The following is a 22,132-nucleotide window of genomic DNA, read 5'->3' as shown; positions in this document are numbered from 1 at the left end:
GGGGAGAATGGCACTGTAACTAGGTTGCATCCAGTTAGTGTCTTAGCAAAATCCCAGAGACCAGACAATTCTGGTGCTTGTATTTTGCCTGTTGCTCATGTGTGGTTGGAGAAGGGTGTAACAACTCTGTCTAATCAGGGCGATACCCTAGCCAGGACACAAGAAGAGCAAAAAGGTAATTTGGTTGTGGTACCTACTGACAGTTTAACAACTTGTAGCAAAAAGGAAAAAATTCCTAAGCTTGTGTGTGGCAAAGGAAAGGAAAATGCTTCTGACCTTTCATCTAGTGAGTCTATGGGTTTGCCTGAAAGGGGATTGTGTAGAAATCTGCCTGATGGGCCAAAGGTGATCCTAAATGTAAGTAAGACCCAGACAGAGTCTGTTGTTGCTCAGGAAAGTGTTCCTTTAGAGCAAGCCCTGGGTGAAGAGGGTAAGGGCAGAATTTCTGTGAGGGGTGAATTGCTGCTTAGAAAAGCTCCTGGGGAAAGGAATCCTCATGGAAATCTGTGCAAGCAGTTCCCTGCAACTGAAGGGTGTGAGAGTGATTTAATCAAGGAAGTTTCAGTTTCTAGCAGCCAGAAATTGTCTGTTGTGAATGGATCCACTGACTTTCCTTAAAAATAACAGGAGTACTTGTGGCACCTTAGAGACTAACAAATTTATTAGAGCATAAGCTTTCGTGGGCTACAACCCACTTCTTCGGATGCATTCGGATGCATATACACTGACTTTCCTTGTAAAAGATCCAGTGTGGGTAGCTTTGAGAGAGGAAGTAAAAGTTGTTAAGGAATTAAGGCAGCCCTATGACCAAGTGGCTGTGTGGGGCCAACGTGTTGGGGAGACAATGGTGTTGGAACAGGAATGTCTCCGTTCTGATTCTTTAAATGAGCAGTTTGTGCTTCAGGGTCTGAGGACAGATTTGGTTACTGATGTGTCAGAGCAGAGCAGTTTTAGGGCTAAATGCTTGAGGATGCAGGGGAGAGCAAGCAAACTCTCACCCTCAGACTCTTTAGATTTGTGTGGTATCTCTTTAAGACAGAGTCCAGCCTTGGAAATGATAGCAATTACGAATATGAAAACTGGTGGACGGGCTCTGGTCTGGGGTAGTGCAAATTACTTGCCTGGCTGGGAGAAGAAGGACTTGCTAATAGCTGTTAGCACAGAGAGCCCACCCCATCAGCCAGTGAATTCTGTTAAGCAAGAGAAATCAGGGTTTCATCCTGCAGGACAAGGAGGAAAGAGAAAACTGAATTTTGCAAAGGGAAGCCACAGGTTAACCCTAAAATGCCCAAACTCCAATGGTATTGAGCCAAAGGTGTGGCATGACAAACATGATTGTAAATGGACACTTGCAATGAATTTGTTGTTATTGCTAATGGTAAATTTTGTAACAAATGTGTTGCTATTGCCACAAACTGTAAAAATGTACAATGTGCCTAACCTTTTGGAGAATCCCTCGAACACGTTAAAAGGAACACATGAGAACACATGTTATGTTAAAGGGCCTTGTTATACTGATGTTTCACAGTTAATGCCTGTAAACAATATTGGAACTTTTCACAGGGGAAAAGACATTCCAGACCTAATGTGCTGTATGAAAAGGAAGACTGAGGCACACTACCATATTGCTTTCATGGCTAAATGCCAAGATTCCTGTACTATGAAGAACATTAATATCTGCATTTATTTGATGTTAATTGGGTTCCAAACATTTGCCCGAGCTTGTATGGATAAAGTAGCTGTTTTCTTTAGCTCTTGGCAAGATCACATGAGACATACAGGAACCATGCTGCAAGAGCAGATCCAATCCACTATTGTTCTAACTAGGTTTTACCTTGAGTTTGTAAAGAGGTTCAATCATGTTGTTGAACATGACTTTGATAAACCATTTCTGTTATACACTGGTATGGCTTCTAACCCAATACTAGCTGTAGTGAGACAGAACCCAGAATGGGGAGCTCTTGGGATGCAGTCAGAGATGTTTGTGTCATCCCTTCCTGCATCCATTTTGCATCGGGGGTGTGACGTTATTGACATAAACTGGGACCATATAAATCATTGTTGCAACCAAGGTCCTGTAGTGGCACCAAATCTTGTATAAAAGGGGTCAAAGGGGGTGTCTAAGACAAGGTTATGGTTTACTGGTTATGATTATGCTGTCTATATGTGTGTATCAGTTTTGTAGTTGAAGTTATGAATATTGGCTCTATACTGTCTGTATGGCAAACTTATGCTATGCTTCTGGGTGACATCCCAGACAAGCTGGGATTAGCTCTGCCTAGCCTGCTTGATGGCCCATTAAGGGCCATCAGCTATACAATGGACCCATTAAGAGAAGGCAAATATGCCTTCAGACTCAGCAAAGTATGCAGGAACTGGCCCATGTGACTCCAGACTCCATTTTGCTGTAATTTTCCACAGTAAGAACAAAGAGGTGTTCTTACACCTGGAAATAGGGTGACCAGACATCCCGATTTTGACGGGACAGTCCCGATTTTAGGGGACTTGTCCCGCGGCCCGACCTTACATTGGTCGGGACGCACTTTGTCCCGATATCCGGGGGACCGCGGCAAGCCGGCGCCACCGGCACCACTCACTTGTTCTTCCGGGGCCCCTGGGGCAGCGCTGCACAGCTGAGCTCCCAGCTGGCGTCCCCCTGCCGGCCGGCAGGACCCTACAGGATGCAGCAACAGCCCGAGGTACACACAGAGTGAGGCAGGCAGTGAGGAATTCTCCGCAGCTCGGCTGCATGCTGGGGGTGTGTGGCTTGCAGATGCCGGCAGTGGGCATAGAGACTGAGTCCCCCCCCCCCCGCCTCCCTCGACGTGACGTGACCTGACCCGACCCGCCAGCGACGCGACCCCCCCTAGGCTAGGAGCCAGAGCGGGACCTGCCCGCTGGATGCTTCTTGGGAGCCGCTCCAGGTAAGCACTGCTGGGCTCACCTGGCCTCAATCCACTGCCCTCAGCCCCCACCCTGACCCTGTTCCCTCTGCCTCCCCCACAGTCCCTCCCCTCCCCCGATCATCTCACCCGACTCACTGCCCTCAGCCCCCACCCTGACCCTGTTCCCTCAGCCTCCCCCGCAGTGTCCCCCTTGTGCCCCCCACCCTCAATCCACTGCCCTCAGTCCCTGCCCCTGTTGCAACAGCCTCCCACACAGTGCCTCCCCTCCCCTCCCCCGCCCGATCATCTCACCCTGCATGGATGTGGAAATCTGTCCCGGAATCCAGGCTGTCGTTAGCCCCTGGGGCAAAAGATCAGCAGAGGTTTCCAAAGGGAAGTTTGCAGCCTTTGCTCAGACCCAAACATTTTCACTTAAAAAAATAAATAAATAAATAAATACCCAAACCCATCCTGACACCCATCTGCTCTGTCCAGATTTGCTGTTATCCCTGTTGAGGCCAAAGTGGTTTGAAAAATTAAAATCCTTGACACCATTGTGTTGCTTCCCCCTGTGTTGCTCGTTAATCTGATGGACCTGCCGATAATGAATAAAGATGAATGCCCTGGGAGCAATGTGTCAGGCAGACAGTTTGTGAAGTAGGAATGTGAATGCTGAAGCCCTCACAAAATGCAGAGGCTTTTCTTAACCTGAGAACTGAAAAAGAGCCAGATACCCTGCATGGGTTTGAAGTGACAAGAGCCTAGCGACTGACCAGAGCAGCATCAGGTTTGAAGTGACGAGGAGGGTCTGTGTCATGAAGTCTGCATTTCCACTGAGGACTCTTCCATTGCCAGGGTAGCGCTGGCGCAGGTCTGCTGCCCGGCACAGCAATGCTGAGAGGTGCCAGTGTAGACCCGACCCACTGCCCTCAGCCCCCACCCTGACCCTGTTCCCTCAGCCTCCTCCGCAGTCCCCCCTGTACCTCCCACCCCGAACCCACTGCCCTCAGTCCCTGCCCTACCCCAAATCTCTTCTTCAGCCTCTCCCGTCATCCCACCCCCATCGCTCCCCCTGCTGTCCCACCCCCTCAACTTCCCCCCATTCCAGTCCTGCTCCCCTCTGTCTCATCCCCTCCAGACCCTGTCCCTCTCCGCATCCCAGTCCTGTCCCATCCCCCTTAGCCCGCCAGACTCCCCCAGTCCCAGTCCTGTCCCCCTCAGTTCCTCCACCCTGCTTCCCCTGGTCCATCCCCACACACCCACCGACTTCCTCGACCTCCCTCCCCCCAATCCCACTGCCTGGACTCACCCCCGTCCCACTCAGGACATGCAGGAAAAAGAAGCAATGGGCTTAAATTGTAGCAAGGGAGATTTAGGTTAGACATTAGGAAAAACTTCCTAACTGTAAAGGTAGTTAAGCACTGGACAAATTACCTAGAGAGGTTATGGAATAGCAGTCATGGGAGTTTTTTAAGAGGTTAGACAAACACCTGTCAAGGATGGTCTAGTGTTGTTATTACTCACTCCTGCCTCAGTGCAGGGGTTTGACTAGATCACCTGTTGATGTCCCTTCCAGTCCTACATTTCTGTGATTCACACTGAATTGCCTTGTGCCACTGTCTAGTAGTAGAGGCACACAGTTCTCGGACATGCAGGTTTATAAAATTGTAGTTAATATACAGTTTAGAGCATAGCAGTTTTAAAGCTCTGCATGTTCAGACCAACTGAGCTGAAAATTGTGATCTATAGTATTCAAAACTATTAAGATGTGGGCTGAAATAAAATCAGCATGAATTGCTCAACAATATCAATGGAATCAGCATTGCGCTGGTATATATTGTAAAACATTACAGTGAAATCTTGCAAGTATTACATTGCACGCCGCCTTGCCCAAGTGGTAACTAAGCATAATATCTTCCTGTTTCAACATTCTTAACTTGTATCCCATAGCTCCTAAAAATTGTTTTTTTTCAAACACTGAATACTGCTAAGTTATGAGTTTTAACAGTTTTTTTTCTTTTAAACCACAGCACTGAATGTTATTCTAAAATTGTTTTCCAAATATTCTTAAACTCCCAGTTTATCCCCCGCTGATGTTCATTGTGAAAAGTATTGCAGGTCTAATAATAATATTTGGCACTTTTGTAATTCACTGTCTAACATGTGTTTTGTGCCCTCCTCTGGTGCATTTTTAGAGAATAACTGTATAGCTACCAGCTAAGGGAGTTCTATCTTGAACTCAAGTAGTAGAAGCTCATGCTTTTAAGTCTGGATGGCTCGGGTTCAATCTTTGGTGACTAGCTATGATGGAGGTTGCTACACTTATAATCCCTTTAATCAGAGGTTCTGAATATGCTTTGTTGTAGGCAGAACTAGCCTATAGTTAAGCAACCGAAAATTTAGAATGGGAAGTGTTGAAATGCTGGGAAGCCTTATAATTTTGCCAGTCTGGAACGAACATCCCATCTGAGGGATGGGGGCGGGGAGAGAGGAGAGTGAGACAGGACCAGGAAACTGGGACAAGGAATCCAGAGCGGTAGTGGGGGGCAGTTGAAATCAGATGAGGAGCTGGGGCGGGTTAGATAGCAATAGGATAGACATAGACTGGAGGGGACGGGGAAGAAGGGTCTTTGACTACTAGAGACCACTCCATTCAGGAGCCTGGAATAGATCCAGGATTCCTGAGTTTCACAGTTCCTCTTCTGTCAGCAGATATCTGTGAAACCCAGTGGCAAAAAAAGTGTCTCATCCCCCTATAGAGCTAATCTATCACATATAGGATGACAACCTACTGCCTCTGCCATCACTTACTCCATTAGCTCAAGTGGCAGAAGTCTGTGCAGTGGATCTAAAGGTTCATCGGCAGGGTTGGAGCCATGCGAGTTTCACGATGATTCCACATGCCAGAATTTCTGGGGCAGTTCAGTTTTGATTTTTACAAAAAACCTGGGGAAATGCATACAGAAATAGGGTGATCAGATGCCTAAATAGGGGAATCTCAAGCAGGAGTAGAGAGGTTATTTTATCTCTGTATTTGGCACTGGTGCAACCACTGCTGGAATCCTGTGTCCAGTTCTGGTGTGCACAATTTAAGAAGGATATTGATAAATTGGAGAGTGTTCAGAGAAGAGTCACAAGACTGATTAAAGGATTATAAAACATGCCTTCTAGTGATCGACTCAAGGACCTCAATCTATTTAGCTTAACAAAAAGAAGGTTAAGAAGTGACTTGGTTATAGACTGTAAGTATCTACATGGGGAACAAATAGTTAATAATGGGCACTTCAGTCTAGCAGAGAACGGTAGAGCATGAGCCAACGGTTGGAAGTTGCAGCTAGACAAATTCAGACTGGATATAAGGCATACCTTTTCAATGGTGAGAGTAATTAACGATTAACAATATACTAAGGGTTATGGTGTTTTTCTAAAAGCTTTTTCTAAAAGCTATCCTCTAGGAATTATTTTGGGAAAGTTCTATGTCTGTGCTATACAGGTGGTGAGACCAGGTGATCACCGGATCCCTTCTGGCTTTATAATTTCAGAACTAGGTACATCAATTCACATGCAAAATTCTCATTGAATTCAATAGGTGTCCTTGCCCTGTGACTTGTGGTGCGGGCTGCAGCAGGGGCCGTACAACCCCTCTCGCAGCTTCCTAGGTTCCCCTCTCGCAGCTTCCTAGGGACCCCTCTCATGGCTCTGTGCACCTGTGTCTGTCATTGTCGTCCTCTCCCCTCCCCCCGCCCCGCTCGCCCAATGTGTCCTGATATTTCACTCTTGCGATCTGGTCACCCTAATTATAGGTGTTAAACTGCTTAATCCTGGTTTTTCACTTTGAAATTCTTTTTAATTTACTTCCCTGCCACTGAGTCACAGCTCCTGTCTCCTAATGTGCTCTGTGAACCTTTCCATTTTTAACTTCATCTGATTTACCAATTCAGTGACAGTATTGTTTGCTACTTTCCCCTCCTGTGCACTTACTTGTCCCGTTCTGACAGGCACCAATCTAGGCTTAGGTTTTACTGGAACCTGGCTTTTATCATAGGGTATGTCTACACTACGAGAGTAGTTCGATTTTACTTAAATCGAATATGTGGAATCGATATTACAAAGTCGAACGTGTGTAACCACACTAAGGACAGTAATTTGACTTTGTGAGTCCACACTAACGGGGCAAGCGTCGACATTGGAAGCGGTGCACGGTGGGCAGCTATCCCACAGTTCCCGCAGTCCCCGCTGCCCATTGGAATTCTGGGTCGAGCCCCCAATGCCTGCTGGGGGAAAAAATGTGTCGAGGGTGGTTTTGGGTAACTGTCGTCATCCAACCGTCACTCCCGCCCTCCCTCCCTCAAAGCACCGGCGGGCAATCAGTTCGTGCACTTTTCTGGTCAGTGACAGCGCGGACGCCACATCACTGCGAGCATGGAGCCCGCTGCGACCATCGCTGCAGTTATGGCCGTTGTCAACACCTCGCACCTTATCGTACATCTTTTCCAGAGGCAGATGCTGAGAAATCGGGCGAGGAGGCTACATCAGCGCCGTGAGGACATGAAGTCTGAGAGGGGCACAGACCTGTCACAAAGCACGGGACCCCGCGCCGTGAACATCATGGTGGCAATGGCTCATGTTGATGTTGTGGAACGGCGATTCTGGGCCCGGGAAACAAGCACGGACTGGTGGGACCGCATAGTGCTGCAGGTCTGGGATGAATCACAGTGGCTGCGAAACTTTCGGATGCGGAAGGGAACTTTCCTGGAGCTTTGTGAGTTGCTGTCCCCTGCCCTGAAGCGCAAGGACACCCGGATGCGAGCAGCCCTGACTGTCCAGAAGTGAGTGGCCATAGCCCTCTGGAAGCTTGCAACGCCAGACAGCTACCGGTCAGTCGCGAACCAATTTGGCGTGGGCAAATCTACCGTGGGGGTTGCTGTGATGCAAGTAGCCAACGCAATCATTGAGCTACTGCTGTCAAAGGTAGTGACCCTTGGAAACGTGCAGGTCATCATAGATGGCTTCGCCGCGATGGGATTCCCAAACTGCGGTGGGGCTACAGATGGAACTCACATCCCTATCCTGGGACCGGACCACCAGGCCAGCCAGTACATTAACCGAAAGGGCTACTTTTCAATGGTGCTGCAAGCACTGGTGGACCATAGGGGACGTTTTACCAACATCAACGTCGGATGGCCGGGCAAGGTTCATGAAGCTCGTGTTTTCAGGAACTCTGGTCTGTTTAGACAGCTGCAGGAAGGTATTTACTTCCCGGACCACAAAATAACTGTTGGGGATGTGGAGATGCCTATAGTGATCCTCGGGGACCCAGCCTACCCGCTAATGCCCTGGCTCATGAAGCCCTATACAGGCGCCCTGGACACTGAAAAAGAACTCTTCAACTACCGTCTGAGCAAGTGCAGAATGGTGGTGGAGTGTGCTTTTGGATGTCTCAAGGGGAAATGGAGAAGCTTACTGACTCGCTCTGATCTCAGCGAAACCAATATCCCCGTTGTTATTGCAGCTTGCTGTGTGCTCCACAATCTCTGTGAGAGCAAGGGGGAGACCTTTATGGCGGGGTGGGAGGTTGAGGCAAATAGCCTGGCTGCTGATTACGCCCAGCCAGACAGCCGTGCGATTAGAAGAGCCCAGCGGGACGCACTGTGCATCCGGGAGGCTTTGAAAGCTAGGTTCCTCAGTGAGCAGGGTAACCTGTGACTATTAAGTTTGTTTAAAGAGAAGCTGAACCTGCCCCCGTTTCTTTACCCGGTTAATGTTGACTATCCTCTCCAGCTACATACCCCGTTCACCCCGTCCCACCCCTTCCAACCCACGTTTAAAAATAAAATAAATGGAACTTTGTTAATGAACCCCGTTTTCTTTATTACGGGTTTCGCGGTAAACAGTTGAAACTGGGACGCAGACTGTGGTGGCGAGCGGGCGTAGTGATGGAAAGAACGCTTCTAAACTCGAGGAATGACAGGCTCCTGCTCCTAGAGCGGTCCACAGTGGTGGACTGGTTGTTTCAATGGAGCCTGCCACCCCTCCTTTTCGGGACTCTGTGTGGGGGGGCTATGTGACTTTGTGGCGGGGGAGGACGGTTACAGATCCCCTGCTGCGTGGTTCTGTGATCCAAGGTAAAGAACCGCTGCATAAGATCTCTAACCGCCCTCCCCTGCCACAAAGTCACATAGCCGCCCCCCCCCCCCCCACACACACACAGAACATGAAAACCACCTCCCAGACTGACCAGGGTGCCTAGTGACTGCAATGTGTGTGTGACCTGCTGCTGAACCTGCCCCCGTGTCTGTACCCTGGTAAAGGTGACTGTCCTCTCCAATTACCAACCCCCTTCCCCCCCTTCAAACACACTCTCCTCTAAAAGAACATGATGGAAACAGTAATTAACAGAAACATATTTTTTGTCAGCAACTACACAGTTAGGGGATGAAACTGGGACGGGGGCTTGGGTGAGGCAGGAAGGAAAGGACTTATCAAATTTTGGGGAATGAGAGCCTTCTGGTACTCGAGCAGTCTGCAGGGGTGGAGTGACAGTTTTCACGGCCCCTGCCGCCCCTCCTTCTTGGGACTTTGGGTGAGGGGGGGATGGGACTTTGTGGCGGGGGAGGGCGGTTAGACAGAGACTGCAGCGGGGCTCTGTCCTCCTGCCTCCGGTCCTGCAGAACATCCACAAGGCGCCGGAGCATGTCCGTTTGCTCCCTCATTAGTCCAAGCAGCGTTTGAGTCGCCTGCTGGTCTTCCTGCCGCCACCTCTCCTCCCGTTCAATGTTTGATCGATGGTATTGCGACATGTTCTCCCTCCACTGGGTCTGCTGGGCCGCCTCGGCTCGGGAGCAGCCCATAAGTACTGAGAACATGTCATCCCGTGTCCTTTTCTTTCTCCGCCTAATCTGCGCCAGCCTCTGGGAGGGGGATGCCAGGGTAGGTCGGGAGACAGTCGCAGCTGTGGGATGGGAAAAAGGGAGTGAATTCCTCAAAAAGATAATTTTTTGTGAACAATGAACATAGTCTTTCTCAGTGAACAAGACCATGCACAGCACCTATCACATGCGCACTCAGGACAAGGTCGAATTTTCGGCCTTCGCATTCAGTGCCTGGGGTCTTGCAGTGGAGATCAGACAAGCGGGGCAGGACAGCGTAATTCGGGTAGCAGGCTGACATGGTAAGCCGTAGACTTTTGGCTGCTTAAAATTTAAATTATAGCAGTGCCCTCCTTTCCCGTTCAAAGCAATGCCCCTAGCGTTGGCCAGTTCCTGCTGCCGGCAATCCGGCAAGCATGAACTCAGCCCCTGTCCCACCCCCTCGCGGCTGTCCCCAGGAAAGATCCCTGTATGCTGCCCCTCTCCCGCCTCCACCGCGTGGCTGTAAACTGCCGGTTACAGTTCTGTAAAGGAACAGGCAAGCAGTCCCAATAGTAACATTCCCCTAATTCTAAGCAGGTCACCATGAGCGACATCACTCTGCTGAGGATTTCTGAGACAGAGAAAGAACGCATGCTGCGTGAAAGCCTGCAAAAACCAGGGCCATATGCCACCATGCTCTGCAAGGGAATGATACCAGAGTACTTGATGGTAGCCTGGTGCGGAAAAGTTTCCTACCACGGAGGGACACAATAAGGCCGCTCTCCCCAGGAACCTCATGCAAAGGCTTTCCAATTACCTCCAGGAGAGCTTCGTGGAGATGTCCCATGAGGATTTCAGCTCTATCCCCGGACATATAGACCTTATTTTCCAGTAGCTGCACTAGCAAGGACTGAAAAGTAGAGCGCCTAGGGCAAACTAATCATGATAAACCGGACATTGTTAGATTCTTTTGCAGTAGTTGCACTGCCAAGGACTTAAACGTTAAGCGCCTAGGGCAAACCAATCATGAAAAACCCATTGTTAATGTTCCCGTTCTGTTCAAAATAAATGTTTACATGTTTACAACACTTACCGACTGATCCTTCCACTAATTCAGGGTCCGGGTTAACGCCTGGGGACGGTTGGTAGGGGATCTCTGTGAGGGTGATGAAGAGATCCTGGCTGTCGGGGAAATCAACGTTGTAAGCGCTGTCGACTGCCTCGTCCTCCTCATCTCCTTCCTCATCTTCCCCGTCCGCTAACATCTCTGAGGAAGCGGCCCTTGACAATATCCCATCCTCTGAGTCCACGGTCAGTGGTGGGGTAGTGGTGGCGGCCGCACCTAGAATGGAATGCAGTGCCTCGTAGAAACGGCATGTCTGGGGCTGTGATCCGGAGTGTCCGTTTGCCTCTTTGGTCTTCTGGTAGCCTTGTCTCAGCTCCTTGATTTTCACGCGGCACTGCGTTGCATCCCGGCTGTATCCTCTCTCTATCATGGCTTTTGAGATCTTCTCGTAGATCTTTGCGTTCCGTCTTTTCGATCGCAGCTCCGAAAGCACGGACTCATCGCCCCACACAGCGATCAGATCCAAGACTTCCCGATCAGTCCATGCTGGGGCCCTCTTTCTATTCTGAGATTGCATGGTCACCTCTGCTGGAGAGCTCTGCATCGTTGCCAGTGCTGCTGAGCTTGCCATGATGTCCAAACAGGAAATGAGATTCAAACTGGCCAGACAGGAAAAGGAATTCAAATTTTCCTGGGGCTTTTCCTGTGTGGCTTGTCAGAGCATCCGAGCTCGGACTGCTGTCCAGAGCGTCAACAGAGTGGTGCACTGTGGGATAGCTCCCGGAGCTATTAGCGTCAAATTCCATCCACACCTACCCTAATTCGACATGGCCATGTCGAATTTAGCGCTACTCCCCTCGTTGGGGAGGAGTACAGAAATCAAATTTAGGAGACCTCTTTGTCGAACTCAATAGCTTCGTTGTGTGGACGGGTGCAGGGTTAATTCGATTTAACGCTGCTAAATTCGACATAACCTCCTAGTGTAGACCAGGCCATACACTCAGTGGTGGTTGCAATGCGGTGGACACTGTTTCATCTTTTAGTTTTGCTAGGGTCACCTTTTTCCATTTCTCTCCCCATTCTTCAGGTACAGGGGAGCTACCTGAAGCCTGCTGTTGACCACAAATCTTTATAATAGGGGATGGCACATCTCTTTTTTGTAGGTTTTTTACAGCTGTTTCCAATGTTTTATTTTGTTCCTGTGCTGGCACTCCTTGCTGGACTGCTTGCTGCCCTGCAAGGGGAGAGGGAGCATTCCAGGACTTTGTAGCTTCTCTTAACTCTTTCTTGGTTTCTGTTACTTGCCCCGCCAATTTTGTGGCGTGTTGTCTTAACCATTTAACAGCCATGGTTATAGTATGTAATATTCTATATTTTAAGGCTACAGTCTCTGCCCTAGCTTACAAATTCTATTACATGTTTCTTCCCCACTATATTTTTTAAATCCGTATGGACCTCTCTTGCTAGCAACCCGGCACGTCCATACTTTATTACACTGTGGGGATTTTTAGGAAGGGGCTAAGCGGGTTCCCTAGCATGTAGTTTTCCACCATATTGGATCACGATTCCTACAGAGGAGAGATCGTTTACTTACCAGATCAGTGGTCGGGGTCACCAATGTTGTGTTGTCAGATGTTTGGCTGCGTGTGTGTGTTTTCTGTTAGCGTGCCGTCCCAGCTCTGCACAGGTAGCTGGCACAGCAGACCTCAAGCAAACTGCCCAATGACCACAAAATCTGTTAAGGTACAAAGGCATCTAGCCAGGTCTATTATAGACGAAGCATGGTCCTGGTATCCCACAGACTCTACCGGACGTCTAATGCATGTATGCTTGTAAGAACGGACCCAGCTCAGTCAGTGGAGGGACTGTCCACTGCCCCCTAAGCTGGACTAAGACACTTCCTCTGAGATACATTTGTATACACCAATACGAACAAGTTATGTATTGCCCCTGACATTACCAGGGTGACACCCTCTGACGTATTAGGGGCCATCTACATGTTGGTTTGATCAAAACATCCCTATTCTTCATGCTGTCATCCTGACCCTATCTTTAGGATGGGTCAATGTGTTCCTGCTGTCTTTGGGGAATGTGCTGGTATCGAGGTGTTCTGGTACCACCTTTCTAGAATGTGTTTGCATACATGGCCTCAGCCTCATACTTCTTAGGTATTTGTGTTTCTTCCATATCAGCCCTGTTCTTGCCAGATTCTGTGAGCAGGGCCTGCCTCTTGCTCACAATTTAACATTGCTTTATATCAGCCAAGTTCTGACTACTTTAGCCCAAGCCTCATACCAGGCCTCTCATAGATGGGCTTATGTTTCAGACTCTCTTCTTACTACAATGGAGAGGGGGGCACTGGGCCAAACCTGAGTGGGCAGAGCACCAGTTCCTGAACCAGACCAGCTGGAGCTTCGCTGCCCACATCCAGGTGCCCGACAGGGAGCTGCAGTCAGCGCCCACACAGGGGAACCAACTCCATGGCATAGGTGAGCTCCTATGGGAGAGGGACAGAGGGAATCCTGGGGGTGTGTGACAGATATGAGGGGGTTTGCCTAGAGCCCAAGGATGGGTTAATTTGGACCTACAACTAACCGGCAGAAAGCAGTGGCAAAGCTCTGACAGCTCCATGACCCAAGCGAGGGTAGCAGAGCTGGTAGCTCCAGCCCAGGTCTGGTAGCCAGTGAGTGTGGTGTGGAGACAAGAGACCAGCTCTGCCCAACTGCTCCCTGTGCCAGTCTGTTACCAGAGCGAATCACACACAGAGTGTCCCTGGCTCTCCGTCACCCCTTGATTCTCTGGAACAGCCCTGAGTCTCCCTAGAAATGCCCCTTCTTCCCCCTCTTTGGGATCTGCACATCTCCTTTCTGTTCCCATTGATCCTTTCTGTTCCCATTTGGGGGGAGGGATAGCTCAGTGGTTTGAGCATTAGCCTGCTAAACCCAGGGTTGTGAGTTCAATCCTTGAGGGGACCACTTAGGGGTATGGGGCAAAAATCTGTCTGGGGATTGGTCCTGCTTTGAGAAGGGTGTTGGACTAGGTGACCTCCTCAGGTCCCTTCCAACCCTGATATTCTATGATTCTATCCTGTGGCTCCTATGCAGGATATCTACATAGGGCTGAGAGAAGCTGCCTGTTCTCAGGGGAGGTGGGACTCCAGGGGGCAGGGTCTGGGGCAGGGCGGCTGCAGCGCGATGGGTTTATTGCTAGGACCCAGGAGCTGAAGGACACTTTGGAGCTCACCTATGCCATGGAGTTGCCTGACCCCATGACCCAGCAAAGACTTTTCTGGTATAAAGGGTGGGAGTATAAGAAGGGGAAAAAAGGGCTCTGGCCACCTCCCCTCCCCCATCTTGACTTACAGCAGCAAGATCTCTTGAAAGACAATAGGAGCATCATTGAGCTGGGGGAGTGGTCCTAGCTGGAAGGCTTTCCAGTGAGCATGGACTGCTGAAAGCTCTTGGGTGAGAGAAATCCTTTTGCTTCTAAAAGGGCATATACACGCCAAACCTAAGTCAACCTATATTAGGTTGACTTACAGCCACCACAGTAATTATTGCAGTAGCCGATGTCCACACTACCCTCCTTGGGTCGCTGGGGCATGTCCTGCTGAGGAGCGCTTCGACCGATCTAAGAGAGGCAGTGTGGGGAGCTGAAAGCCCATTCTGTCATCTCCAGCGGCAGCTCCCTCCCAGGAGCTTAGCTGCCCCACAAGCTTCGGGTGGGCTGCCCTCCCCACACTCCTTGTTCCCCCTAAAGAGCAGGGGAAGCCACCTGGGGCGTCTCACCCTCACATTCCCTGCTGGGATTGGGGAAAAGCCACCTGGGGCTTCTCCCCTTTCCCCCCACCATTCCCCTCCCACTTTGACACCAGACCATTGATAACTACTCAGAGTACGGTCTTTCAACCAGTTGTACACCCACCTTTTAGTAATTTCATCTAGATGAATGAATTCCCCCCTGCTGGTCAGAACTGAGTCCAACCCAGCTGCCCCCTAGTTACTTCCCCCACTATCGGAAAGTTGTCCCCGGACATATTCCCAGCACTTAGTGCACATTGAGTGCTGCTAGGGTGGCCAGGTGCCCGGTTTTCGACCGGAAAGTCTAGTGGAAAATGGGAACCTGACAGTGTCTGGTCAGATCTACTGACTGGACACCCAAAGTTCAGTTACTGCAGGGGGAGAGCCAGAGAGGCACTGAGTCTTCACCCGCACCAGCCCCTACTCAGTCAGGGCTGCCTCCTACCTGCATTGGGCAGCTGCAGCTCCCAGCCCCGGCTCCACAGGCAAGTTACTCCTGACCCAGGAAGTGACGAGGGGGAGAGGGAAGAGGAGTGGATGGGGGTGGAGCCTTGGGGGGAAAAGGCGGGGCAGGGGTGGGACCTCAGGGGAAAGAGGTGGGGCAGGTCACGTTCCAGCACTCCTGCTGAAGTGTCTGGTGTTTAAAAACTACCAAATTGGCAACCTAAGTAGCTAGCTGAGAGGCTGTGAAAATTATGGACAAACATACAAATATCACTTTTCACAGTGGTAGACTTACTAGCTACCAATAAATACATTACAATGATTTTGATGTGTATCTGGGTAAGGGGACTGTTGGCCCCTTACTGAAACTTAGTGGGGGGTTTTCATTGGCCCTCTCCCAGTACCAAAAGCCAGAGGAAGGGCCAATGAGAAATCAAGGCCCTGAGACTGACAGTCCCCAGGGCCAATGGGGAGAGGCTACTGCTCTAGGTCAGCCTCATTGGCAGGGCAGGCAGGCCAAAGAGGGAGTCAGGAGCCCGTCCTCTGTATGAGCTGGAGCTGCCTGCCAGAGAAGGGCAGAGCTAAGGGGAGAGCAGCAGCCTGAGCTGGGCTGGAGGCAGAGCAGCAGCAGCCAGAAGCAGAGAGGCGCAGCCCAGGGAGCTGAGCTGGAGGCAGAGCAGCAGCAGTGCTGAGGCAGAGGGGAGCTGGGGGTGGAGCAGTCCAGAGCCGGGTGCTGTGAGCAGCTGGGGAGAGCAAGGGGCACCCTGGGCAGAAGGCCCGGTGCAGGGAGACGCCCCCAGGCAAGGGTCCCTGCAGGCCAGACTTGGAGGGGGAGCATAACCCTGACAGGAGGAGACTGACGCTGGGAAGAAGGGTCCTGCCACCTAGAGCCTGAGGGTGTGTGGCCACCGTCAGTGCACATGTCTGACCTGCAGCATCCCTGCAGCACAGCCGGGGTCTGGGCAGGAGGCTTGGGACATGCTAGGAACAGACTGAACTGCTCTGGCTTTCCAGAGACGCTGTTTGTGGTTCATCCCACAGAGCGGGGTGACGTGTTTTCCTTTCACCTTTCCCATTTTTTCCTTAATTTTTTTATTACTTGCTGTTTAATAAATTGTATTTGTTCTGAACTCTATGCAATGGTGAGAGAAAAGGTCAGGGAAGCATCCAGAGGGGAAAGAGCACCCCGGAGTGGGCCCATCCTCACCCTGTCCTGAGTGATCACAACAAGATTGGGAGTCGAGCCCCTCAGGAATCCTGGGCCCAGCCTTGTCGGGGTTACAAGGGTTCTGCCACACAGGAGAGTGGAAGGGGAGTCCTCAAGGTGAGGCAGGCTCTGGATGAAGGAAGAGGGAGCGAGGACTCAGATCCTTCTGCTATTTGATTTCACCGGGGTGGTGTATAAGCCAGGAAAATTCCTCAGAATAGTGGGACCATTTCCCTGCTTACCTCTGCGCATGTTTACTGTTTTTTGTAACGTTAATTAAGTATTTTAGGGAAAAAAGTGTCCGAGCCGCCACCAGCGAGAGTTGCTAGCCACACTCTGAGGCCAGGAAAAATTTGGTTGTGAGAGCCCCTGGGCTAGATGATCGTGATGATCCCTTCTGACCTTAAAGTCTGTGAGTCTAACCAAAGACAGACACAGAGAGGAAAAGCGCAGTGCGGTGGGTTTATCGCTAGGACCCAGGAGCAGCTGGGAGTCGGCTCTGGGGGGAGTGATCGCTGGGCTCAGGCAGATCGATCAAAGGGGCCACTCTGGTATCACCTTGGGTTCAGGGCCGGCTATTGTGGCTGGGGTTTAGGGTGTGGGACAGTAGGTCTCTAGTGGGTCGGGGGGGTGCTGTGCAGTGGGGGTTGGGGAGATCTGTGTGTGTTGGGGGGCTGTGCAGTGGGGGAGATCTGTGTGTGTCGGGGTGCTGGGAAGTGTGGGGGATCTGTGCGGGGCACTGTGCAGTTGTGGCAGTGGGGCGGTGGGGGGCACTGGGCAGTGAGGGAATCTGTGGGGAGGCTCTGGGCGGGGAGGTGCAGGGCACTGTGCAGTTGTAGGAGGGCTGTGGGGGGTCTCCAGCGAGGGGGCACTGGGCAGTGAGAGGATCTGTGGGGGGGTTCTGAGTGGGTGGGGGAGTGGTCTGTGGGAGGGCACTGGGCATGGGGGTTTGTGGGGGTCTCTGGGTGGTGTGGCACTGGGCGTAGGGAGTCAGAGGTGTGCTGGGCAGGAGGGTAGCATGTTGCAGCATGGGACTGTCCCGAAGGGGAAGAAGCACGATGGCAGCGCAGGGCCGGGCTGACCAGTGTGTGTCTGACAGCTCCCGGTTTGTAAACAGTGCCCTTGTACTGGGATGGGTGGAACGGGGCTGTCCCTGCCGTGACATGCCCCATCTCCCTTTGCCCCCGGCAAGCCCATCACTCTGAGGACCCTGCCCCCCTACCCCATGTCCCCATTTCCCCCATTGGGGCTCACAAATATGTTTAGCACCAGGCCCACAAAAGGTTAATCCAGCCCTTTGTGGGGTGCAGGCTCTGGGATGGAGTTGGGGTGCAGGAGGGTTGCAGGCTATGGGGAGTTTGAGTGAGGGGTGCAGGCTCTGACCTGGGGCAGGGGATTGGGGTACAGGAGGGGGTGTGGATATGTGGGTTCTGGGAGGGAGTTAGCAACTCAGCACGTTATATAAGAGAAATGAGCTGCAGTGAGTGATTTCATATAGACATAGAAACTGATAGAAGACACTTTTACACATTCAAAATGTGAGAGACAGAGTTTGAGGGAGGGAGGGGGGAGGGGATGTCTGTACAATATTTCATCGCATTCAGTCTCCTGGCTGGAGCAGTAACGTAGCCCTGCGCAGGGCTGCCCAGAGGATTCAGCATCCAGGAGCGGCCTCGGACAGCGTTGGAGCCACGGCGCTGCAGCGCGCCAGGGCCGCTCCCGGACGCGGCGTTCTGAGACACAGGGGCTTGGGGGATGACGGAGGCGGGGGCAGCCTCCGAAATACTCGTGGGGGCCCCTGTGGAAAATTGCCCCACTTGCCCCCCCCTCTGGGCAGCCCTGGCCCTGGCCCTGCAACACTTGTATAAGATACAGAGGAGCTGCAGTGATTAAGCTTTGACAGGCTAGGAATTGGAGGCCTGTGCCTTTAAGACCCCAGTCCCAGGAACCCGCCCTCTGCTCCGGGGCTGACATGCAGCGTCCTGTGAGCAGAACGAAAACAGCCTCTGCCCCCCCCCCCTTAGATTAGCGAGCACAGTGGGTGGCTCATCCCACGGGGTCACTGTCCCCCCCTCCCTAAACGGGGGTTTTGTTCCCGCACGGGGTCTGGCAGCGTCTGCCCCGCGGGCTTAACCCCACCCCTGAGTTTTCCCCTTCAGCCCCTCTTCTGCCGCTAGCTACAGTAGCTTGAGCCCCCTGGCCAGTAAAATTCTGCCCCCTGCTCAGACCCTGACAGCCCCCCGCTGAGATTTGCCCCCTTAATCCTTTTAAGCCCCTCCAAAGAGGAGGCAGCAAATCATAAGCAGAAGTGAGGGCAGAGAGAGGGCAGTGGCTACAGCGAAGGGTACTGGGCATGCTCCGTTCGGGTGCGCATGCTCAGTACACCCAAGTAGGGAATTGGGAGCGAGAGCTGTTTACGTCGTTTCAACCCGCTCCCAGGGAAGGTAAGAGAGACCCCCGTCACCCCCGGGCTGCTCCCAGCGGAGCTGGCTGCAATTCCTGGCCCTGGGCCCAGGAAAGCTGCGCCCGTTCCCGGTGTGTGCGGGGCGGGGGGAGCCGGGCCGTGCTGGGGCTGGGACAGCGACATGTGGGGGGACTGAGGGCGGTGGGAGCCGGGGTGCAGGGGGTAAAAGACCCCCAGATGAGGTGAGCCACCTGCAGTGCTTGCAAAAATAAGGGGGGTGGGGTAGAGGGGCTTTTCCTGCCCCCCTTCCCAGGATCTCAGCTCCCATTTCCCAGGGCCGTGTCCTTAAAGGCCCAGTGCATCGCAGAGCCTGGACAGGGCCCCTCTCCTGTGTAAGATGCTACTGAGCTGCTAAAGGAGACTTGATCCAGGGAAATATTTACAGCCCCGCCACGAAAAAATATCATTGTCACAGGTACTTACTTTTAGTGTTTAAAAGAATCCAGTTCACAGTTTCTATGTCTGTGTAAAGCCGCCCAGCGCTTCATAAATGTGTCTTAGCCAGGGTGCCTGGTCCCCTGCGTTGGACTCCTCTTGGAATCCAGTCTGTGCAGTCTCACGCCTTTAAATTAGTTCATTTTAAAAATATTATTTATATTACTCTGAGCTCTTCATCCTAAACTTCATTAACATTGTGCAGAGGGACATCATTGTGCCATGGAATTCATATTTTTAATAGCAAATAATCATGGTAAATATTAATAGTTGCTAGTAGCTTGGCAATCACATCTCAGGGTAACACTGTAACAGTTCCTGTTTCTATTGCACTATTGTAATTTGAGTTCAGTGCTGACTGATTTAAATACATACATTTTGTTTTTCTTTTATTACCTTGTTGTTTCTGAACCTTTGGGGCGTACTAGCTTCATGCTTTTACAGCTACCCCTTCCAAAGGATCCATATATCTAGAATGGCCGTACAATCCTGTAACATTCGATGCCACTGTGCACTTCCAGGAACATGTGATATCCCCACCACCACTTGTAACTGAAAATTGATTTTAAAACCTTATTTGTGTGAGTAACCCCCCATCCTGCACACATAGAAGTGCACATCTTACTCTTCTGGGACTTCATTTATTGCATACATCAATGTTGATTTTTCTACTGCATTGTTTATACTTCTAATGGCCTATTTAAAGTTCACAGCCTTTTATGGATGCTACATTTTTTGTTGTGATACATTTCCGGGATGTTCTTCATTTTGACAAATGTACTGATTTGTGCGGCCAAAGTCATTTTTTAAAATGAACTGTTCTATTTCTCCTTTGCATTGGTCAGGCAGGAGGATGCAGTGCTGACGTCACCTAGTTTACCTTTTGTTGAAACTAAAGTGCTTTGCCTCTTTTATGTTTTCAAACTGGGATAGCTAATGCAGATTAGTTACCCCCTGGTATAAACACCCATTGTCTTAGGCTACATCTACACTACAGGGGGGGGTCGATTTAAGATACGCAAATTCAGCTACGCGAATAGCGTAGCTGAATTCGACGTATCGCAGCCGACTTACCCCGCTGTGAGGACGGCGGCAAAATCGACCTCTGCGGCTTCCCGTCGACGGCTCTTACTCCCACCTTCGCTGGTGGAGTAATAGCGTCGATTCGGGGATCGATTGTTTCGTCCTGACGGGACGCGATAAATCGATCCCCGAGAGGTCGATTTCTACCCGCCGATTCAGGCGGGTAGTGTAGACCAGGCCTTATAGACACAGACTATACTGCTGACTTGGATGTTAAATGACCCATTATTGTTCTTGGGCTGAAAACTCTGATACGGATTGTGTGCCTGTTACTACTGCTCCTTTGCCAGGTGTTGCATTTGAATGTCTGCACCCACTTGTGGGGGCCTCATGGAAAACAAGTTGAAGCATTTAAAACTAAAGGAACTAGCAGGGGATTCCACTGTGCGCACGCACACACACACCAATTTCTCTTATTTCCTTCCCTTTACTCATTGAGGCTTGTTTGCATGGTCTGACCCTAAAGGTGTGAAGTCAATGCACCTAAGAGCTGGTCTACACTACGGGGGGATCGATCTAAGTTAAGCAACTTCAGCGACATCAATAATGTAGCTGTAGTCGATGTACTTAGATCTACTTACTGTGGTGTCTTCACTGTGGTGTGTTGACGGGAGATGCTCTGCCGTCGATTCCCCTTGCGCATCTCATTGAGGTGGAGTACCGGAGTGGATTTATCGCGTCTATACTAGACACGATAAATCGATCCTCACTGGATCGATCGCTGGCTGTCAATCCAGCCGGTAGTGTAGACAAGCCCTTAGTTCAAGCGCTTTAAACCCCTGTCTGGACTCTCTCATTCAGAAGTCAGGTGGCCTTAATTTTGACAGTGGCAGTCAGGGCAACCACAGACAAGTTCAGGAGACCTTCCCCCAAATACTGTTAATTATCAGGCCTTTGATCTCTTCCTGAAGAGTTTTAAAGTTTTGTATAGTCCAGGTGTAACCCACATTAGCTTTTCTAAGTCCAAAGAGAAGGAGTGAAGTAGTAAGTTCCAAACCAGGAGACTGACCTGCTTCCAGCCGCCCAGCCTCAGTCACACCCAGTTGCCCTCCTCTGTTTTTTGTCTCTTTCCTGGGCAAACAGGTCACCTGGCCTCCCCCTCTCTCTTTGTTCTCCAACACCTTTGCCTGGCTCCTTGCAGAGGATGGCTCTGGCCACCACTAACCAGGATACAGAGTGTTCAGCCATTCTCTGTGCCCAGGCAGCCAATCTGCAGTCACCCCTGCCCTCTAGGGGTCTCCGCAATGATCACATACCTGTATCCCACCACCTCAATGCTTGAGTAACACATTGGGGAAACTGAGGCACACATACAGTATTCCGAGAAAACATTAAGAACATCCCCCTTCCTCACACCCTGGGATATCTGTGGGCAGCTCGGCACAAGAGCATGCTCGTGGCTGCTGTGTGGGAAGGGTTTGCTGACAATGCTGAGAAGTGTTTTGAAAGGAAGGAGACCCTGACGTTCTTCACATCCGATGAACCCAGGTGCTTCTGCTAAACGTGGCCACATTACAGAGACAGGGCTAGATTCACAATGGCACATAGGCACCCAAACCCGAGGTTAAAGACATAAATCTGGCATTAGGAGCCTAAATCCCAGTTTACGGTCCGCTGAGACATACAAAACTCCTGACGAACCCCCTGGATGCCGAAGCTCACTCAGCAGCAGCTATATTTTCAGAGTAAAAGTACCTCTGTTTCTGCCTCTGAGCATGCGCCCTGCTGCCTTCTCTGGGGCATCTGGACCTAGATCTTGGTAACGGCTACCACTAGGAAATTGTGCTGGCTGCCGTTTGTGCGGTAACGCTAGCAGGGAGCCCTGGGGGTTGGGTGGATGTGAGAGGTTTTGCCTGCAGCCCAGGGATATGTTAATGGGGCTTGACAAACAACCCCA

General features: G+C 51.0%; 1 protein-coding gene across 1 annotated transcript in view; it reads left to right on the top strand.

Annotated features, from left to right (window-relative positions):
- The window catches only part of LOC135887387 (zinc finger protein 665-like), a 61,167-nt gene extending 39,431 nt beyond the window's left edge, over nucleotides 1-21,736 (top strand). The window contains exon 7 of the mRNA XM_065415158.1: nucleotides 21,612-21,736. Coding sequence (XP_065271230.1) covers nucleotides 21,612-21,736 — 125 coding nt within the window. The remainder of the gene's footprint in view (nucleotides 1-21,611) is intronic.
- The last annotated feature ends 396 nt before the right edge of the window (nucleotides 21,737-22,132 follow it).

Source organism: Emys orbicularis, chromosome 13 (assembly GCF_028017835.1).
Source record: "Emys orbicularis isolate rEmyOrb1 chromosome 13, rEmyOrb1.hap1, whole genome shotgun sequence".
In the NCBI taxonomy this organism is placed as follows: Eukaryota; Metazoa; Chordata; order Testudines; family Emydidae; genus Emys; species Emys orbicularis.
The sequence above is the reverse complement of the archived record's forward strand: the minus strand, read 5'-3'. Positions and strand labels throughout refer to the sequence as shown.